The sequence below is a fragment of the Artemia sp. Qi Xiang Cuo genome, chromosome 21 (genome assembly GCF_049724085.1).
Source record: "Artemia sp. Qi Xiang Cuo chromosome 21, ASM4972408v1, whole genome shotgun sequence".
Lineage (NCBI taxonomy): Eukaryota > Metazoa > Arthropoda > Branchiopoda > Anostraca > Artemiidae > Artemia > Artemia sp. Qi Xiang Cuo.
The window spans coordinates 7,794,846-7,816,526 of record NC_142814.1 but is presented as its reverse complement, the minus strand read 5'-3'; the positions used below and the strand labels follow the sequence as shown (position 1 = coordinate 7,816,526).

General features: G+C 36.2%; 1 protein-coding gene across 1 annotated transcript in view; it reads left to right on the top strand.

Annotated features, from left to right (window-relative positions):
* Positions 1-21,681, top strand: part of LOC148939204 (uncharacterized) — a 224,124-nt gene that overhangs the window by 143,157 nt on the left and 59,286 nt on the right. The window contains exons 12-13 of the mRNA XM_089107060.1: positions 5,049-5,185; positions 16,908-17,139. Coding sequence (XP_088963186.1) covers positions 5,049-5,185; positions 16,908-17,139 — 369 coding nt within the window. The remainder of the gene's footprint in view (positions 1-5,048; positions 5,186-16,907; positions 17,140-21,681) is intronic.

Genomic DNA, 21,681 nt, shown 5'->3' with positions numbered 1-21,681 from the left:
TATAAATGGACTAGCCTTTCCACCAATAAGAATTCCTATAATTTGTTTATATAAATTACCATTAAATCTTATAAATGTATTAAATAGGAAAAAATTAAGCAGATCCAGTATCATGTCTAAGCTGTAACATTTTGAGCTAGTAGTGTCATTAAAATAGTTCGTTCATCTGGTCTTTTTTATTGCAAGCATCAATTAAAAAAACTTATTACATAAGAGAAGAGATTTATTTTTTTTGATAATAACTTTCAAACGTTCAAAAACTAAAATGGGTGGTAAATTTTTATTCAAGGTTAACTATATGTTAAACTTAGTTTTACAGGTAGTTTTACTTAGTGTTGATTATTATATATCATTTTATGTTTCCTGGTATTTTATGTTATTATTTTTATCTATAGTAACTTATTTCTGTCTTGAGTTCAGCTTGCTATATGAGATATATTGGAGGTTTACCGTGCGGGGTCACCACTTTTAAAGGCAAAAATGGCGCAAAGAGTTGCTATGCCACTTACTGGAGGGGGAAGATCCCTCTTTGGCCCCAAATTAGTGGGATTTCCGCGGTTACTCCAACGGTTCCGTATACTAACGTGATCGGATGGTATATGGCCACATTTAAAGCCAAAGTTTACCGATAAAATTTCTAACTAACTCTTTTAGATTCACCTAAGCTGAAAAGTTAAAAAGAGTATATAGAAAAAAATCTTACTGTATTAACAATCACGCGGTATAAAAAGAACTGACTCAAAAATGGACACTTCCTGCCAGGTAGCCGCGTGCAGGGCGGGGGTTACTAGGGTGGTAAATGAATCTTTCCAGCCAATCCTAGGACTACTAATTTACTGGTCAACCGCCCTAACTGCGCAATTCTTTACCTCGTGGTCTATTAAGCACGTACGCAGTTAAGAGGACCAAAAATGGCGTCAAAAAATAATACGAAAATTAATATTCATTACTTAAGGAAGGAAAATAATTAAGGGGCCAAAAGAAATGAATTTGGGAGGGTCATTTATCTGAAAACTGGGACCAAGGGTTCCAACACCTCCCTCCTAAGATAAATGGCCCAAATCCCCGTTGGATTGGCTGGAAATTCAGACACAAAATCAAATTAAAATAAACACTAAATTTTTCTTCCTCTTGCTCCGGTCTTCCTGTTACTTCCTTCTTATAGCTCCTGCCGTGCGAGGGTTTCTGCCATGCCGAGTAGTGTGGGGTACTATGAAGTTTTCCTCGTTTTTCAGTAGCTTCTCTTCCTCCTCCGTTAGAAATAATTGCAGGATGTCGTCCTCGTGACTCGTAGAAATTGATTGTGCACAGCACAATCAAAAACAAAAATTTTCTTGCTCTCACGAATTTACATTTGAGAGGAGCAGAGAATCAATTTCTGGCACATGTGATGATGCCAGCCATCGTGAAAAATTGGCTGCACTAGCCTCTTAATTTCAATCTGTGGAAATAACCCCACATCTCGAGAAAAAAGTAAATTGCCCCTTGGAATAATTTCAAATAATCTAAGGCCGAAAATACACAGGCCTGTGGGAACGATAGGAGTTCAGAAAAATGAATTAAAAATCTGTTCGAACCATGAACCGCTTTTTTATGGTATCCCTCCCCTGGGATAATTAACTGAAGAATATACGTTGATGCTAATTTAAAATGAAATTTGGATACATCTCCCACTGAATACAATTTGCCGGAAATACTTGTCGATTCCCATGAAGAATAAAAGCTATGAATAGGGTTGCTGGATAACGGTTTGGGTGAATTATGAAGTGACTGGCAGAGAGTATCCCCCAGGGACTCCAGATCAGAAAGGCAAAATCTCGATAAAGGGATCACAACTTGTCCGCCGGTTGTGCATTGAGGAAAATGGCTATCTTTTGCAACTTCCCGCAGGGGATCTTCCCCAAGGGATTCCTCCCCCTCATAAAGGATCGACATATCTTTTGAATTGATAATACTAATTTCAGACTCATTTCCAAATTTTTTCAATCCGACTCGACATTCAATATCTCCCAACTTTCCCCCAACCCGTTGTAGGTCATTCATCTCTCTTTTGTAACCATCTTCTTTTATTCCCCATGGGTCTTTGGCCTCTTTTTCCCCCTTATTATCCATGTTTTCAAGGCACAGCCCATCCAACATTTTTTTGTTTTTCGCCACTGCAGGCTGAATCTCCAAATTTTGTCTCTTCTTTGCATTCCTCTTTTCTTCTCTACTTTTCTCAATTCTGTCATTCATACAAAATAGTATATTACCGTTATATCTAATTCGGACAGTGTCCACTCTCTTTGACTGAATAATTTCATTGTAGCTCCGTTTAATATCTCTTTTCTCTCTCTTAGTTTTCTTTTGTTTTGTAGTAGCATTAAATAAATCGTCATGAAATCTGACATGGACTCCAGTGTCCACTATCTTCGACTGTCTTTCTTTATTGTAGTTCCGCTTAATATCTTTCTCTCTCTTTTAGTCTTTTTTATTCTTACCGCAGCAACAAACATTTCGTCATGAAATGGGAACTGAACTCCGACGTTTGGTTTTTCATATTCTACTAAAATTTCTCGAATTTTCCGAGGAAAAGCGCGTACAATAAATTTTGTCTCCTTTTTCTCTGGTACAATCGGTGTTTCATTTTGGCCTGTACTTGTTCGCGTCTCATATTCATTAAAAGTGTTCTCAAGTTTTCTATTATTTGCAAATTTTCCTGAAAAATTAATTTCGCACGTCTTATTTTCAATATTATATTTTCTATTTATTTCCGCACCTCTTTGTGGATCATCGCCATTTTGAACCCGCGTATCAAGTATTTCATTTTTTCAACAGGGTGGCAAAGCCTTACCATTTGTTTTATGGGCGGTTCATCTCCCCCCATAGTTAACGAAGTATTGTATTTTCTCGTAAAAGTGTTTAATGTATGGTAATTTTCGTTTTCTCCCAATTGATTCTTAGACAAATTATTATGGCTATCTGACAGCCTAGAAGTTAGTTGTGATAAAATCTCCCTTTCTGGAATTCCCCAGCGGGCTTCTATTAGACCTATCATGGTTCTTTTAAACTCTTGGTGATATCTTTCTTCTTTCTCTCTAGCTATTCTTTCTTTCTCTCTTTCTTGTCTATCTCTTTCGTCTTCTCGTTCTCTGGCTATTCTCACTTCCTTCATGAAATTTAATATTTGTTGTCTCTTATCTTTCTCCCTTTCTTTTCTATCTCTCTCTCTTTTTTTCTATGGGCTTCACTCGCCCTTTTAATCTCATCTCTGTCCGACATAATTTCAAAATTTCGCTTGTCATTATTTCTTTTCAATTCCTTTTCTGAATTCATTTGTTCTATATCTGTCTTATCTCTATCCGGCAAGTCCCCTTCATTTGGCACAGCCTCTGAGGGATGAGTTCGTCTTGTTTTTTCATATATTATTTCTTCTTTGTTTATTTCGTACCCCCTCATTTTACCGCGTCTACTTATCTCTGATTATTTTACCTCATATTCAATCAGTGAAACTTGGTAAACTCAAAACTGTCACGCAGAACTTATGGTATGGAATTACTATTGTGAATTATCAGCTCCGTGTACTGAGATTCAACAATTTTCAAATAACCGGAATTTCTAGACTTCATTAGGGAATAACAACTTCTTTCACAACAAGCAGTTTTACGCGAGTGAATTATATCTCCGAAAAACGAATTAACAGGGGTTGGACCAGAAAATAATTAGAAAAACCGCGCGAATATTCCACTAGTGAATTAGCTGGACTAAACTCAAACAGGGGAACTACCCTGTAAAACAAATCACATATCCCTCCTGGATACTCGTATTCCAAATATAATCTCCTCCTGGGCAGATTATTCAATAGGACAGGTGCCTCCCACCTTCCTTGTCCAATATGCGCACAAACTGACAAATTCTCCTAATTTGCCGTCCTCAATACTCTTATAACCTTCGTTACTGAAGATTATCTCTAAGTCTGCAATTCCCTTAAATAGTAGCCCAACTTCCAACGTTTTCTTATCCGTCCTTAAACCCTATAATATTTTTAAAGACGGAGATTCTCCCACTGTAAACTCGACTCATTAATTTCACGCTGTTATTTTTTATTTTCGTCTAACAAAGCACAAAGCCCATTATAGACTTTCATAATTCTATTAATTAAATGCGTAATTTTGTATTTTTATATGTCACCACAATAGGCTACTTTCTAGGCCAAATTAATCGTCTCTTCGAAAGCGCGGAATTCTTTTATTATCAGATTTACTGATAGGACCTTAACTCGCTGCCACCACTCATTGGATGGTTTACCGTGCGGGGTCACCACTTTTAAAGGCAAAAATGGCGCAAAGAGTTGCTATGCCACTTACTGGAGGGGGAAGATCCCTCTTTGGCCCCAAATTAGCGGGATTTCCGCGGTTACTCCAACGGCTCCGTATACTAACGTGATCGGATGGTATATGGCCATATTTAAAGCCAAGGTTTACCGATAAGATTTCTAACTAACTCTTTTAGATTCACCTAAGCTGAAAAGTTAAAAAGAGTACATAGAAAAAAATCTGACTGTATTAACAATCACGCGGTATAAAAAGAACTGACTCAAAAATGGACACTTCCTGCCATCCCGCTAGCCGCGTGCTCGGCGGGGGTTACTAGGGTGGTAAATGAATCTTTCCAGCCAATCCTAGGACTACTAATTTACTGGTCAACCACCCTAACTGCGCAATTCTTTACCTCGTGGTCTATTAAGCACGTACGCAGTTAAGAGGACCAAAAATGGCGTCAAAAAATAATACGAAAATTAATATTTATTACTTAAGGAAGGAAAATAATTAAGGGGCCAAAAGAAATGAATTTAGGAGGGACATTTATCTGAAAACTGAGACCAAGGGTTCCAACAAGATATATAACTGTTAAAATTTGATTATTGATCCCTCCTTTTAATCTAAAACATAGTTTTTTTGCTAACGTAAGTACTTATAAAATCTCAATTTATTTTATTTATTAGAAAATCTTGTTTAATCAGTAGCCAACTTGTATATCGTGCATCAATTTGTCTCTCACCTTTTAAGGCAAAATAAACATTGGCGACAAAGCTGTTTTAGAAGAAAGAATAGAAACTTCGACTGGCACAATCCTTTTTACGGATAGCATGGTGTTTGTTAATTTTGAGGATATTAGCCAAGCCTTATCAGAGGGCTATAAGGAGGTAATCGTTAACCATATTTTGGTAATTCTTAAATCATTTTGGCTAAACTCCAGACTATTGATATAGTATATATAAACATATGCATAAATCGTACATAAATTACTGTTGTGTATATAAATGTGTAAATGTACATATAAGTTATACCTAATACGAAACAAGGTACTACATATTTACATGAATAATTTTGTATATATGCGTAAGCGGATATAACCATAATGTACATAACCATATATAATATCTAACATATATCTAACCAATATAATTCTCAGACTAGAATGCTACCACACATAAAACCCCCCAAAATTCCCAACTATTGACCAAAAAGTATGACCTAATTTTAAGAAACTTGCATCAATTGGTGACTTTTAGTATACCTTACCTTAGACCTTAGTTCCTCCGGAACCATTAGTGGCACATAGGGCGTCGACGAAGCCTCTCCACTCCTCCCGAAGCGATGTTGCAGTGGTGACACCTTCCCATTCAGGTAATAACGAGGTCTCATCTGTCATCAGATCTCCGTCAAAAGTTCGCCGTAAAGTGTTCTTTGGACGACCTCGTCTTCTACTGTCTTCTTCTCTTTGTCTTCCAGTCGTAGGCTGTCGGAGAAAGGCGGCCTTATTTCATGTGGAGCACATGTCCTAAGTATGTCCAGCTCTTCTTCCTTATAACATCAGTAATGGGAGGCTGGTCGGTTCTATTTCAAATTTCAGAGTTACTGACTCTCTGTTGCCAGTTTATATTTAAAGTTTGTCTTAGGCACATATTTTCGAATGCAGGAACTCTCTTTTCAAGCTGTTGATTCATTTTCCAGAACTCACTAGCGTAGAGGAGTATGGAAGACACATTGGAGAGTTTCAGTTAGAATTTGTGCTTAAGTAAAATTTGGAATCATTCCAACTGAAAAATCATACTTTAAAGCTATGTCTACTTTCTAATACTTTGACCATAAATATTGATCATTATAAAGTCATCCATACCTTCCGCTCATAAGCAAGGACGAAGATTGGATTTTGGGTTGCGGGAGGATATAAAGAATGTGCAGGGCAAATAGTCCAGTTTGCTGACAAATGCTGACACATAACCTACATTAAACTAAAATCATAAGCTGAATTCCAAGGCGTCGGTGCACAGTTCCAACACCTTACAATTTTTTTTTTTGGGGGGGGGGGCCTCCCCCCTTTAGCTGCACTCCTGCTGACAAGGATCTTCAAAGCTTTTTGATTGTCAAAGAACAGGTAAAACCCAGTTTCGCTTGCATAATCTGGACTTGATGTAAATGGATTCAATTGCGAAAAGTGACTCATTGCGCTACAATAAGGCTGTTCAGAATTGGAAAGTGGAAATCAAATATGTCGAATCTCATAATATCAGATTATTAAGGTGTTGTGTGTCCTGAATAAGATCACATTTCCAATTAAAACTGGCGGACAACCAGCATGCCAATTCTGTTGTGAACCCTCTTCAACTATTTTAAAGTTTTTTTCTAAAATATATAACACTAGTCCTAGATGTATATCAGCATGAATTTGTCCTTTCTGAATAGAGTTCTTAGATATAGTTTTTCCTCCTCAATCAGGATTAAAACGCTACTTAATGAATGAGCAGCATCACCCTCAGACAGGCAGCAATTCTTAGCTCAATAAAAAAGGCGTTGTTGGCAATTGATCAAACGTATAATAGCACTACTCTGTGCAGAGCGATCAAGAGCAAATTTGTCTCTGGGAGAAATTTCTACACCCCTTCAAGAAACTTGAAGAAAATTGATCATGTAATCACAAAGTTCTGTAGGAAAAAAAAATATTTTGAGCCTTGGGCCCCAAGTCGATTTCTAACTTATATTTATAACCGATAGTCGAGATATAGTCAGTCGATAGTCAATTTATTGTTGACTTATAACTTATATTGTTAGGTCATTGGACTATGAGACAAGGCGTAAAAGGGGAAAAAATAACAGTCCCCCTAAAACGAGGTCGGGCAAACAAGAGTTTGGGTATCGCTTCACTGCAGAAGCCTAAAACCCCGAACGAACAGAAATTAAAATTACCTATCTTACAAACATAAAGATAACCGGTGCAAACATAAATAAATGAATCTTATATGGATTTAATGTTTTTTATTATTTTCCCTTCAGAGCTGTTTACCATGCAAGTATTAAAAATACCACATTACTAAAATAGCTGAAAGGTTAGGTAACAAAACTTTGGCGTCGACAAAACCCCCAGGGCCCACAGGTAGGAAGAGCTACTTGTGTAAACTTCAGAGAGGGCTCATTTGATTGGAAATTGGAAGTTCTAGTCCAGCTCTTAAGTGTCAAAATGGATCGAAGGGAAAATACTCCCCACGCCCTTTTTCCCCACCCCTTCCTTTGAACTAATTCTGTTTATACCTGAAGGCCCAATGAGAGTTAGAATGTTTTGTTATTAACACACACCTATTAGGCATCTGATCTCCTCCCTAACAAGGAAAGAAGCAGAGAGTGTAAGGCAGTGGCGGATCCAGGGGAGGGGCGAGGGGGCCCCCCTAATATAGTCTAAAGTAATGTAATTTATTTAATTAACGCAAGATTGCGTTAATTGAACTTGCTATTTTTTCAATCCATTCATTGTTGTCAATCGCTGTCCACAAGTTATGCAAGCTTTCTATTCTTCATATATAAGGTTTTTATCAAAGAGGTAATCGTATAGACTTTAAAAAAAGCCTCATTCGATTAAAATTGAAAGTTCTAGATCCGTTTTTTAAAGTCAAGAATAATCGGACAGTAAGCAACCCCCCCATGCCATAAAAACTTGAAACTTTTTGCAATCAAAAACGAACAAAACGAACACAATTAAGTCTGTATGTGTTGATATATTCGATGGCTAAAGGTCTAAGAGCAACAAAAAAAATGATATCGCTTAGCAACAATTAATTAGAAGTTCAGAAAATAGCAGTAGTTTTTGTAATCAAGTTATAATTTTCAGATACTCTGTATTTTTGTCAACGTAAAATGTCGGATTAAAAAAAAAATCAGCGAACACAATATTATCTGCAGGATAAATATCTAGTATATCCGAAGGAGATTGGTTAAGATACAGCGAACTGAAGCAGACAGTTTTTTATTGAATATTTATAAAAAAATTTATTTTACAGTATATAAACGGTATAATTTTACCATATTTTACTAAATATTGAATATTACTATATTTTACCAAATCTTATCGATATTAAAAACATGTTTCTAGAGTTTTCATTAAATGATTTAGCAATAGTTTAGCATGAAAAAACAAATGTTCAACCATTCTTTGAAGAAAAATCAAAGAAAATACGCAATTTCGGAAATAGATTCTAGGGTATAACTATGAAACCAACATGTAATTCATAAGAGAGTTACGTTATTTTACCTATATTAATTAAAAAAACTTTCCGAAAAGTAAGTTTTTCAAAGAAAAGTAAAGGTCATTTTAAACTTAAGCTTAGGAGATACAAATGCCTGTTAAAATTTAAACTCAAAACGACCAGAAATTACTATTAAAGAATAAATGAAACCCAAAAGGAACAGAAATTAAATAAACAATCATAGCAAAAAATACACAACAAGTAATAATATAAATGAATAAATATATCTTAAAGCGAATAATGCTTAGATTGAATATGAAAATCAAGCTTAAAACGAAAAAGAATAGTTTGTTATTAAAGTGTAACTGAAACTTAAGACGAACAGAAATTAAATAAACAATCAAATGCGAGCAAACATACAATGTATATTAATGTAAATGAATAAATTAATCTTAAAACGAATGAAACTTAAATTGAATATGCAAATCAAGTTTGAATCAAATAAAAATGACTGCAAACAAGAGTTTGGGTATTGTCTCACTGCAGAAGCCTAAAACCTACTGCGTCATTGGCGCCTTAATGAAAACTATATGAGTCTTGAACAGTCTTGGAAAGTATAAAAAGAATAAAATTCAATATTAGATATACAATGATATAAATTGTTGAAAGATCCATCACTTCAAGATTTTTTTTCACTGTAATTTTTATTTTCATTTTCAATGCTGTAAGAACTGGAAAAGAATAAATTTCTAATATACGAGTATTTCGTTTTCAGTGAAGCACCAATGACGCAGAAGGCTTTAGGTTTTTACAGTTTAAGAAGGGGGCAATATTCAAATTTTGTTTGTAGTGAAACTATATTTGTCTTGACCAATCTTGGAAAGAACTAATAAATTAACCTAAATATTTGATTCATAATGATGTTAATTGCTGAAAGCTAATCAATTCAAAATTTTACTGTAATTTAGATATTTATCATCAATATTAAATACACAAGAAAACATTTGCAATATAATTCGTTTTCAGTAAAGCGCCAATGACGCAGTAGGTTTTAGGCTTTTCAATTATTTTCAATATTGAATAAAAAACTGTCTGCTTCAGTTCGCTATATCTTAACCAATCTTCTTCGGATATACTAGATATTGCTACTGCATATAATATTGTGTTCGCTGATTTTTTTTTTTTTTTTTTTAATCCGACATTTTACGTTGACAAAAACACAGAGTGTCTGAAAATTATTCCTTGATTATAAAAATTACTGCTATTTTCTAAACTTCTAATTAATTGTTGCTAAACGATATCATTTTTTTGTTGCTCTTAGACCTTTAGCCATCGAATATATCAACACATACAGACTTAATTGTGTATGAGATAACTCTACTACAAAAACTCTAGAAAAATGTTTTTGAATATGAATAATCGTAGAACACTTCAGAAAAGAACACAGACACCAAGGTATTCCACTTCTTATACAGTGGTAGATAGTGGTCTAGTAGCCAAGAGCTTACTTTGCTATCTATAGATTCCAGATTATCCGGAAGTTTGCTTTATCTTTCTACCAGCAAAGCTTTCCAGTGGCTGAAACGGTTTTTTTTTCTTGGTGCTTAGTTTCATCTTAATCGTTTTTTGTTAACTTCTGCTTGCATTTTTTTAGATACACAATGCACCTGACAAAAGGTTTAGTGATGTCTAATTTAGTGATGATACAAAGTGAGGTCAACGTGAGTTTTTGTCAAAATGTACCACTAAATATATGTTTTACTTCTGACTTCGTTCATAATTTCACACGATTTTATACTGGTTGGCCTATGTAGGTAAGGATTTTGCAGGTTTTACAGCTTATAGTTTTCGTCCAAATAGATTGAACCATAAGCAACGTGCTCTCATCTTTGTAAAGACTAAATATGAGTCCCGATAACAATCTTTTCCCCTTCTTCTTGAAATCGGCACGTTTAAGTTTCTAAACGTTTCTAGATTCGGAACAGCTAGATGCCCTAAAGATTAAATATTTCAGCTTGAATTTAATATTGGCTACATAATTTAAAGGAATTTTTGGCAGAAAAGAGGAGTTTTTTTTTTAAAGCATATTCGCCAAAATGTAAATCTTTTTAACTAAAATTAAATCTTAAAAGAAAATAATTAAATCTTCCAATAAAAGAAAAACTAAAACTAAGAAACATTCAAATTAAAAATTAAATCCCAACGATTAAAATATTTTGAACCAAAAATGTAGAACTCCTCAATCTCATAAATTCTTTATACTAAACTACATCGTACTTGTGTTGTGGTTACAAAAAATGCGGATTTCTGTTTTTATTTCTAAAAGTAATTATTATTTTTTTTAAACAATTTTTTTTTCTCTTGAGTTCCTTCCTATAATTCAGACTATTGTTTTTTCATGATCCCGTGACAGAAAATAGGGATAATCTAGCATAAAAGTATTTCGTTTTTCTAACCAATTGACAAATCATCATGCCCAAAACGAAAAGGCACCACACATTTTCATAGTAAAGGAGGGCAAAAATATACGTTTTTTTCATAAAAAAGGAACGATAATGTTTTATTTTTTTTAAATGTTTGGGGGTCCATAAGTAGGAAATTTTTTTAATTGCATTGGTTTCTTTTGTTTTTTGTCTATGGCTTTATCAGTTGTGAAATACACAGAACAAAAAGGACAAACAAAAATTCTTGTCTCGATCGGCTTAAAACTTGTATCTTTAAGTCTTTGAGCTAAGGAAACCCCATTGCAGAAAAAAAAAAAAAAAAAAAAAAAAAAAAAAAAAAAAAAATCCTGCCTAGAACGAGATCCAACGAAGAATCAGAAAACGACTGAAAAAAAAACATTTTCTTCCCACTTCACTTCCACTTTAGGAGAGTGATTGGAGCGTAACCAGTTTTACTTACAAGCCCTCTTCTGCATCCGTTCTCCTCGCCCCATGATACTGGATCAAAAGTTCCCCCATGATACTGGATCAAAAGTTGAACAAAGGGTCTAATAGGCATGTCTCCAAGATTGACACCACCGCCAAAGACTTGAGGGCAATGGTCCTAAAATATAAAAGTTGCCAATAGTTCATACGTGTGTTTCATGCATCTGAAGAATCAGTTTATTATGCTGATTCTAAATAAGATTCATCAAGTTTATGTTTACCCATCAAAAAGTACGAACCTGAGAAAATTTGCCCGATTTTTGAAATAGGGGAGAAATACCCCCTAAAATTAAAGGAATCTTAATAAAAGTCACGCCATAAGATTTAGCATACCAGGAAATCCTACTGTAAGTTTAAAGCTCCTATATACAAAAATGTGGAATTTGGCTATTTTTGCCAGAAGAAAGATCACGGATTCGTGTTTTTTTTTTTTTTTTTTTTTTTTTTTTTTTTTCAGGGGAGATCGTATAGAGATAATAGACCTAGAAGATCGAAAGAGAGGTCATTCGATGGGAAATTAAAAGTTCTAGTGTCCTTTTTGAGTGACCAAAAAGATTGGAGGGCAACTGGTCCTCCTTCCACACCCTTTTTATTCCCCAAAGTTATCTGATCAAAATTTTTATTAGTAGCAATTTTTTTTCCATTGTTTATTAGTATGCAGAAATTTTTCGGGGAATTTTTTACTTGGGTGGGTTTTCATAGGGAGAATTTTCCTTGGGAAGGAAAATTTTCGGGCGGGTGAATTCTTCAAGGGAAATCTTACACTAGGGGAATTTGACAGAATTCCTATAGGAAATTCAATTTAATTGTCTTATATTCTCTTTGACAACTCAATTTTGCATGCGAAGATGTTCCGGGGAAATTATCCGGGGGCTATTTTTCGTGCGTTTTGATTTCCGGGAGAAAATTTCCACAGAAGGGGGTATTTCCGGAGTGTTCGAGAAACTGATTAGAATCGTCCGCAAGAAATTTTACGAGGGGGGGATTTTCAGCAAGGATTGAACTGCCTGGAAGGAATTTGACAGCTAAGGGAGGACTTTACGTGGGATGAGATTTCCACGGAGGAGTTTCCCGTGAGGGGAGGAATAAAAAAAAAACAAGTTTCAAAAAACAAGATAAAAAAAACAAGTTTCTTTAGCTGAAAGTAAGGAGCAATATTAAAACTCAAAACAAACAGAAATTATCCCGCTATATGAAGGGTTGTCCCCTCCTCAATACCTTGCTCTTTACGCTATAGTTTGACTGTCTGTCCTATTTTTTTTTTCGAACGGCAACTGAAACACTGGGGCCGTTTAATTAGAATATGAAGCTTTTTCAAAAGTGTTAAAAGCTTTAGCGTAAAGAGAAAGGTATTTAGGAGGGGGCAACCATTCATATACGGAATAATTTCTGTTCGGTTTAAGCTTTACTGTCGCTCCTTAAATTCAGTTAAAGAAACTTGTTTTTTTATTTAATTGGTAGAAAAGACGGCTAAGTTTGGTGATGGTTATCTGACCAGCTAGGAGACTTTTAAAGATTGTTCACTGGGTCAAGATTTCCAAAGCTTCCCGAGCGTAAACTTTTGAAACGACACGGACATCTGACGCAGACACTTGCATACTCAAGTTTTTGAATTATATGAACATCTAGGGAGTGCTGGGGGGATTGAATTGGAGCACTCAAGGAGTGTGGGCGGAGGGAGGGGTCAAACAGCCCCCGAATTTTGACTTGAAGAGAGAGCAGACGTAAATGAAAATATACTATATTTTCCAGGTCACTAAAAGACGCCCATTCAGATATGCAGATCAGGGCATAACTGGAACATCTAGGGACCACCTTGGAGGATGGGGTTTAAGCTTTCAGGTATTGTTGGAGAAAGAAAGGGGGAGAGTGGGGTAATGAAACTTCTATAGGAATTATAATGTATATACAATTTAGTAGTGAGGTAAACTCAAAGACACTATAGTTTGCCAGGCCAACAAAATGGTGTGTGTATATATATATTATTTTTACTGCTCATGTACCTTCGAAAGCGTTTGTAACTGGTCTTTCCGGCGTCAGAGAGCATATTGTCACGGGATGTAGCATTCACCCCTAAAAGTATTTCCAGTCAAAAAAAAAAAAAAAAAAAAAAAAAAAAAAAAAAAAAAAAATATTTGCGTAACCCGTCTGTCCAATATTGCTAACAGTTGCAGAGTATCACATAGTTTTGAATCAGGTATTAGGGCTATCAAGTATTAGGTATTAGGTCAGGGAATTTTACGGAAAAGGAGATACGCCAAAAAAGTGCTTTTTGGGCCAACATTTTAAAAGTTTCCATGAAAAATTATTCAGATGAACGTTGATTTATCTTTGGCTTCCCTTCATTTGGAAGAATGTATATATGAATGAATGTAGGATGAATTGTGTAGTATGGATGCATAGGGAATGAAAGCCTTCTCTGATTAATAAAACGACAGTTTACTTACGGAAATTAATTTTGGGAAGCAAATACACTAAATAAGCATTTATCTCAATATATCTTTATGCAAAAGTTAAACTTTAATGTAAAGATGGTGGTGGAGGGGTGGTAAAAATAATAAGATACTTGTTTCCCAGTAACTAGTGAAATTACTTCTTTTTTATAATTTAGGCCCCAGAGCTCTTTTATTTATTGCTGATAGCTTATCAAGTGGAATTCTGTAAGTTGTATTTGGTTGAAAATGTGTTTCTCCCACTTGACGTCTCGAGTCAGGTTCCTCAGGGTAGCCCTCCAGGACGCAAGCTATTTTTTTTTTTTTAATAACAACTTGCCATTTTCAATTAAAAAATGTACTGTGAAAATATATTCTGATGATGTAAAAATTTACTTGCCTGGGCTAATTGTTTGTGCTGCAATTTTTTTGCAAAGTGACCTTAATTCTCCCAAAATGACTTTAATTCCCACACCAAATGGTTTTATCCCAGCACTATGTTTGTAGACCCATCCAAATGAATTGTACTTCACCATGGAGACCTTTCGTCAACTGAACATTTTTATTCCGCTTCTTCCATATGGATATATTCAAAGGTGACAGCTAAGGATCTAGGTGTATATTTTTATTTTAGTTTAGAGTTGGATATACATGTTTCTAAGGCTATTGTCTTTAACAACAGTCATTTTGTCTCTGACATAACTCCTTTTGTCTTTGAAAAGATGTTTTAATAAGTTTAATAATCGTAATTTCCTTACACTTTATAAATCTCTTGTTTGAACTTGTTGAGAGTATAGCTCCTCAATTGGGTTTTCGATAATATTACGGACGTACATAAAGTTGAAGAAGTACAGAGGAAGGCGACTAAGAAAATTCCCTGTCTTTCAAATCTTCCATACTCTCAAAGACTCGTCAGGTTCCAAATCTCTTTTGTTCAATTTCGTAGAAGTTGCAGAGATCTAAGCAACGGTTGTAGAACTGTTAAAGGGACTAATGGTGTTCAACCAGATTGTTGTTTTGGTTTTAGCCATTGCCCAGCAACATCAAATAAAATTTATGCCATTAAACCAAAAAAGAAATTGCCAAACACTCACTTGTTTCTGAAGTTATGAATGGAATGGGATAGCCTGCCACTAGAAGTAATAGAGTCCATTTATATACAAGTATTTGAGCATTGGTTGGTGAACATTTTATGTAAATCAGTTTTGCTTTCTGTTGGGCTGTCAAATATGTTTGTGGATTTGTTTGTTCTGTTTTAATTTAATTTATTTTGTTATCCCGTTTTTGCCTTACCTTTTTTTCTTGTTTTGTGATTGTTGCAGTCAGTGTTCTGATTTTATACGACAAGCATTGTACTTACATTATTTGTATTAACAAATAAGCATATTTTTCACATTAAGCTGAAGAGTAACACTATATTCTTATAAGGAACAGAAATTTCTATATATATGTGGTGGGAGTTATTCCCCTTTTATCCCCCACTCTTTATGCCAAAATTTGACCTATTTCTTAAACAATCGAGGTATGAATGCTCTTAAGACAAGGGCAGTGGAAATAAGACAAGGCCTATTTTAACAATGCATTAAGTGTACTTGTATGATATACGCCCTATCTAATGTTTTTCTAATATGTTTTTCTGACACTCAATCCTAATGAAACATACCAAAGTATGATAAAAATATAATACTTTAGAATAATATATTACTTTAGAAACACATAATACTTTAGAAAGATTGTTCTTTTCGGCCAACCGTCTAGGGCTAAACGAAAAGCAGGTCGTCCCCGTCTGGGCTGGGAGGACGTCCTAAAGCAAGATTTAAAGGAAATGGGAACTTCGTGGGCGGGTGGAAAAAGTGAGGCTTTGAATAGAATTGGGTGGAGGAGGAGCGTGCGTAGCTGTGTTGGTCTCAGGTGGCTTGGTGCTGCGGTGAGTTGTTAGTAGTAGTAGTAGTACTTTAGAAACAAATTTGGGCAATGTATTTGCACATTAGGGGTGGCGGTAAAGTATTGTGGGTCTGCATGCCTAATGTGTTAGGTACAATTATTTGGCATATTGTGTAGTAAGAATTGTTTTCTAACTTCACACTGTCCAAATACTTTACCCCCCTCCCCACCCAATGTGCAAATATATAGCCCAAATTATATGTTTTACATCTCTTCTGTCACTTGTCTTTGTCTTGTCTCACGCTAAGCTGAAAGAAACTAACGAAAAAAGAACGATTCTGTAATGCGACAATGAAGGAACAACTTGAGTGGTAGCGCGTTTATCATACAATTACCGCTTTAAGAATTGAAAGCTTATTGATGTAGGCTACATTTTGTTTTGTGAAATAAAATTTTTTAGTTCAAACGTTTTGAAAGACAATTGATACTGGAAAAGCACTCAAAAATAATTTCAGTAGTGTACCAATAAGTCTTTTGTGAAAGGACGCGAAGGGGGGAGGTTTGAAAGTAGGAAGGGGCGATCCCTGTAATATACAGGATAATTTCTGTTCATTTTAAGGTGCTCTTTACTTTATTTTGAAATACATTGTGTTTATTTAATTTAAAGTAATATTTTATATTTCATTTTTAGCTTGTTTATGTTTAAATGAATTCTTATACATTGAAGCAAAATAATAAATTAAATTTTTTGAAAACTTTTGTATCTATTTTTTCTAATAAAAACTGTCTTTAGTCATAAAAAATCTAAAGTCTCTGTCTGACTTGAACCCCCCCCCCCCCCTCTTCTAAAACAAGATGAGACTTAGAATTTAAGATGTAAAATAATAGTTACAATATATAGCTTGATTAAAATGAGATGAATATCTATGTTACTTCGAAAATATTATTTCTATTGTTAAAAATCTATTTAATATTTGTTTGCAAAGAAACTAGCCTCAGTCAATACACCCTCAGAGTCTCCCCGTAAAAGTTAAAAACTAGGTTTAAAAGATGTAGTTTAACAGTTGCGACAGAGCTTTTTTAAATTTAGACATATTTGTAGGTTGATGTGCAATTACTAGTTTAAATAATTTATATCTAATATAAAAATTCTATTTTTAGGAAGGTCCTGTATCTCCTTTCCACAAAGAACCTATTCAAGGCTTTGTTCCTGATGTGATAGTCGTTCCGAAACCTGTCAGTCACATGCAAACTTTCACAGAGTCTAGGCCGTTTGAAAATTTTCCTTTGCTCAGTGGAGTTCTCACAGTTCTGAAGAACAAAACAGAGTATTCAGATTTTGCAAATTATTTGGAATGGACTCCAGAGCTGGAGGATGAGCTAAAAAACCAAGGTAAATAGCTCGAGGGCCCAACATCAAAGGGAGCAAACCCACTCGTTCGGGAGATTAAAGTATCAAGGACATTAAAATAAAACATTCCCCCCTCCTCCTAGTATCATTTTAGTGGTATTCATTAGTAGAATGGCCATAATAACTCCGAACAGGGCTCCTTATATGGGCATAGAATACTGACAGGGCTCCATATATGGACATGGAATCCCTAGGGAGAATGATTGCGTAATCGGTCAATGACCTCTTTTTCCAAGGTCGATTTATTTGATGTTTTTATGTGTAATAACTCCGGAACGAAGGTTGCACATGCGCATTGAATTCTAACGGGTACAACAACAACAACATCGACCTTGGAACACCTGTGCTGTCGACCTCAATTCACCTATCATGAATCAATAATTCCCCTTAGAAACAACAAATTAATTCCCCTTTCTTGACAGATCAATCAACCAATGACATCATCTGTCAGACTTTAAAAATTTTCGCATAGAAACGATTCTCCAGGAATAGATCCAAGTCATTAATGTCTTTGCCTCGGAAACAACTCTTTTGGTCGAACTCCAAAGGATATTAATAGCCAAAGGCCATGGTAACAATTCTCCAAGAAATATCTTAGCGATGAATTGTTTTAGCGCAGGAATCAGGTTTCTTATTAATTTGAAATGCATTAGCGCAGAGATGCCAAAAACAAAGGGAACACGCTGAATTACGTTTAGGGATTATTTGTGCGAAACTGTTTTAGACAGGTTATGGAACTATTTCGGAGAAACAGTTAGAGACATTTTAAAAGATGATTTTTGAAGAGATTTTAGAAGAGAATTTAATGGTGAAACTCTGTGGTCGTTATAATATACAAGTTTCATTTGAACAGTGTTGTGAGGTCCTCTACCACAACCCAAAGGGTTCCGATCCCCCTACCCCAACCCCGAAGGAAGCCCCCGGTCCTCAAAGGCCCCCCAAGCTCCCAAAGGGCCACCGGCGCCCCCAAAGGCCCACCCAGACCCCCAAAGACCATCCCCGGGCCCCCCAAAGGCCCATCGAGCTCCCAAAAGACCAACGGGGTCCCAAAGGCCCTCCAACGGTCCCCAAATGTCCCCCAGGCCCCCAACTGCCCCCCGGACCCCCAAAGGCCCTCCTTGTGCCCCAAACGCCCTCCTCAGACCCTCAAAGGCCCTCCCCTGGTCCTCAAAGGCCCACCGGGCTCCAAAAGGCACTCCCCCGGTCCCCAATGGTCCCTGGACCCCCAAACGCCCTCCCTGGACCCCAAAGGCCCTCCCCCGGTCCCCATACATGCACACAAAAACTTACACACACACAAAAACTTACACACACACACAAAAACTTACACACACACACAAAAACATACACACACACACACAAAAACAAACACACACACACCAAAACTAACACACACACACACACACAAAAACTTACACACACACACACACAAAAACTTACACAATCACACGAAAACTTACATGCACACAAAAACTTACATTCACACAAAAACTTACACACACACACACACACACGAAAACACACACACACACGCCAAAACACACACACACACAAAAACTTACACACACAAAAAAACATACACACACGCACAAAAACTTACACACACACACAAAAACTTACACACACACACACACACGAAAACTTACACACACACACGCCAAAACTTACACACACACACACAAAAACTTACACACACACACACACACACACAAAAAAACTTACACATGCACACGAAAATTTACATGTACACACAAACTTATACACACACACACAAAAAAAACTTACACACACAAAAACTTACACACACACACACAAACACACACACAAAAAAAAACACAAAAAAACGAACACACACACAAAAAACTAACCTCCACACACAAAAAATAAGACACACACAAACAAACACACACACACACAAAAACTTAGACCCACACTCAAAAACTTACATGCACAAAAAAACTTACATGCACACAAAAACTTACACACACACAAAAACTTACAAACACGCACAAAAACTTACACACACACTCAAAAACTTACACACACACACACACATGAAAACTTACACACACACGCCAAAACTTACACACACACACGCCAAAACTTACACACACACACACACAAAAACTTACACACACACACACACACACACACAAAAACTTACACATGCAATCTAAAACTTACATGCACACAAAAAATAACATGCACACAAAAACTTACACACACACACACACACACAAAACTCACACACATACACACACACACACTAAAACTCACACACACACGCCAAAACTTACACACACACAAAAACTTACACACATACACACACACACACAAACACATACACACAAAAACTTACACATGAACACAAAAAAAACTCACACACACACACACAAAAACTTACACAGACACACCCACAAACACACAAAAATTACACACACACACACACGAAAACATACACACACACGCAAAAAATTACACACACACACAAAAACTTACACACACACACACACACACACACACACACAAAAACTAACACAACAACACAAAAAACACACACACACACCCACAAAAACTAACACACACACACACACACAAAACTTACACACACACACACACGAAAACTTACACACACACCCCAAAACTTACACACACAAAAACTTACACACACACACACAAAAACTTACACATGAAAACGAAAACTTACATTCACACAAAAACTTAAATGCACACAAAAACTTACACACACACACACACAAAACTTACTCAAACACACACAAAAAAACTTACAAAAACACTCCAAAAATTACACACACACAAAAACTAACAAACAAACACACACACACACACCCAAAAACACAAATAAACATACACACACACACAAACAAACACAAACACAAACACTCAAACACACAAACACACACAAAAACCAAAACACACACACAGACTCACAGAGACACACAAACAAACACACAAAGACACACAAACACACACACACACACACACACACACACACACACACACACACACACACACACACACACACACACACACACACACACACACACACACACACACACACACACACACACACACACACACACACACACACACACACACACACACACACACACACACACACACACACACACACACACACACACACACACACACACACACACACACACACACACACACACACACACACACACACACACACACACACACACACACACACACACACACACACACACACACACACACACACACACACACACACACACACACACACACACACACACCACACACACACACACACACACACACACACACACACACACACACACACACACACACACACACACACACACACACACACACACACACACACACACACACACACACACACACACACACACACACACACACACACACACACACACACACACACACACACACACACACACACACACACACACACACACACACACACACACACACACACACACACACACACACACACACACACACACACACACACACACACACACACACACACACACACACACACACACACACACACACACACACACACACACACACACACACACACACACACACACACACTCCCACACACACTCACTCACTCACACACTCACACCCTCACACACTCACAAAAACGTACACACACACACACAAACAAAACTTACACTCACTCACACTAAAACTTACACACACACGCAAAAACTTACACACACAAAAACTTACACACACACACACACACAAACACACAAACTTACACACACACACAAAAAACTTACACACACAAAAACTTACACACACACACACACACACACAAACTTACACACACAAACACAAAAAACTTACACCCACACACAAAAGCTTAGACACACAAAAACTTACACGCACACGCAAAAACTTACGCCCACACGCAAAAACTTACATGCACACAAAAACTTACATGCACGCAAAAACTTACACACACTCACAAAAACTTACACACACACACAAAAACTTACAAACACACAAAAAAACTTACACACACACAAAAACTTACACACACACCCACACACACAAAAAAGAAACTAACACATGCACACGAAAACATACATGCACACAAAAACTAACACACACACACGCACAAAAGTTAAAAAAAATACAAAATATTCCATTATTACCTCTGCAATACGTGTAAAAATGAAGAATTCATACACATTTTAAACTAGCTAAGGGTAAATGTTTTAAATATGGGACATTCTATTGCGAAAACACACAAAAGTTTGAAAAAAATACAAAATGTTCATGTATTAACTCTGAAAAACGGGTAAAAATGAAGAATTCTATACACATTTTCAACTAGCTAAGGGTGAGTGTTTTAAATATGAGCCATTCTGTTGCGAAAACACACAAAAGTTAGAAAAAATACAAAATATTCCTTTATTACCTCTGCAAAACGGCTAAAAATGAAGAATTCATACACATTTTCAACTATCTAAGGGTAAG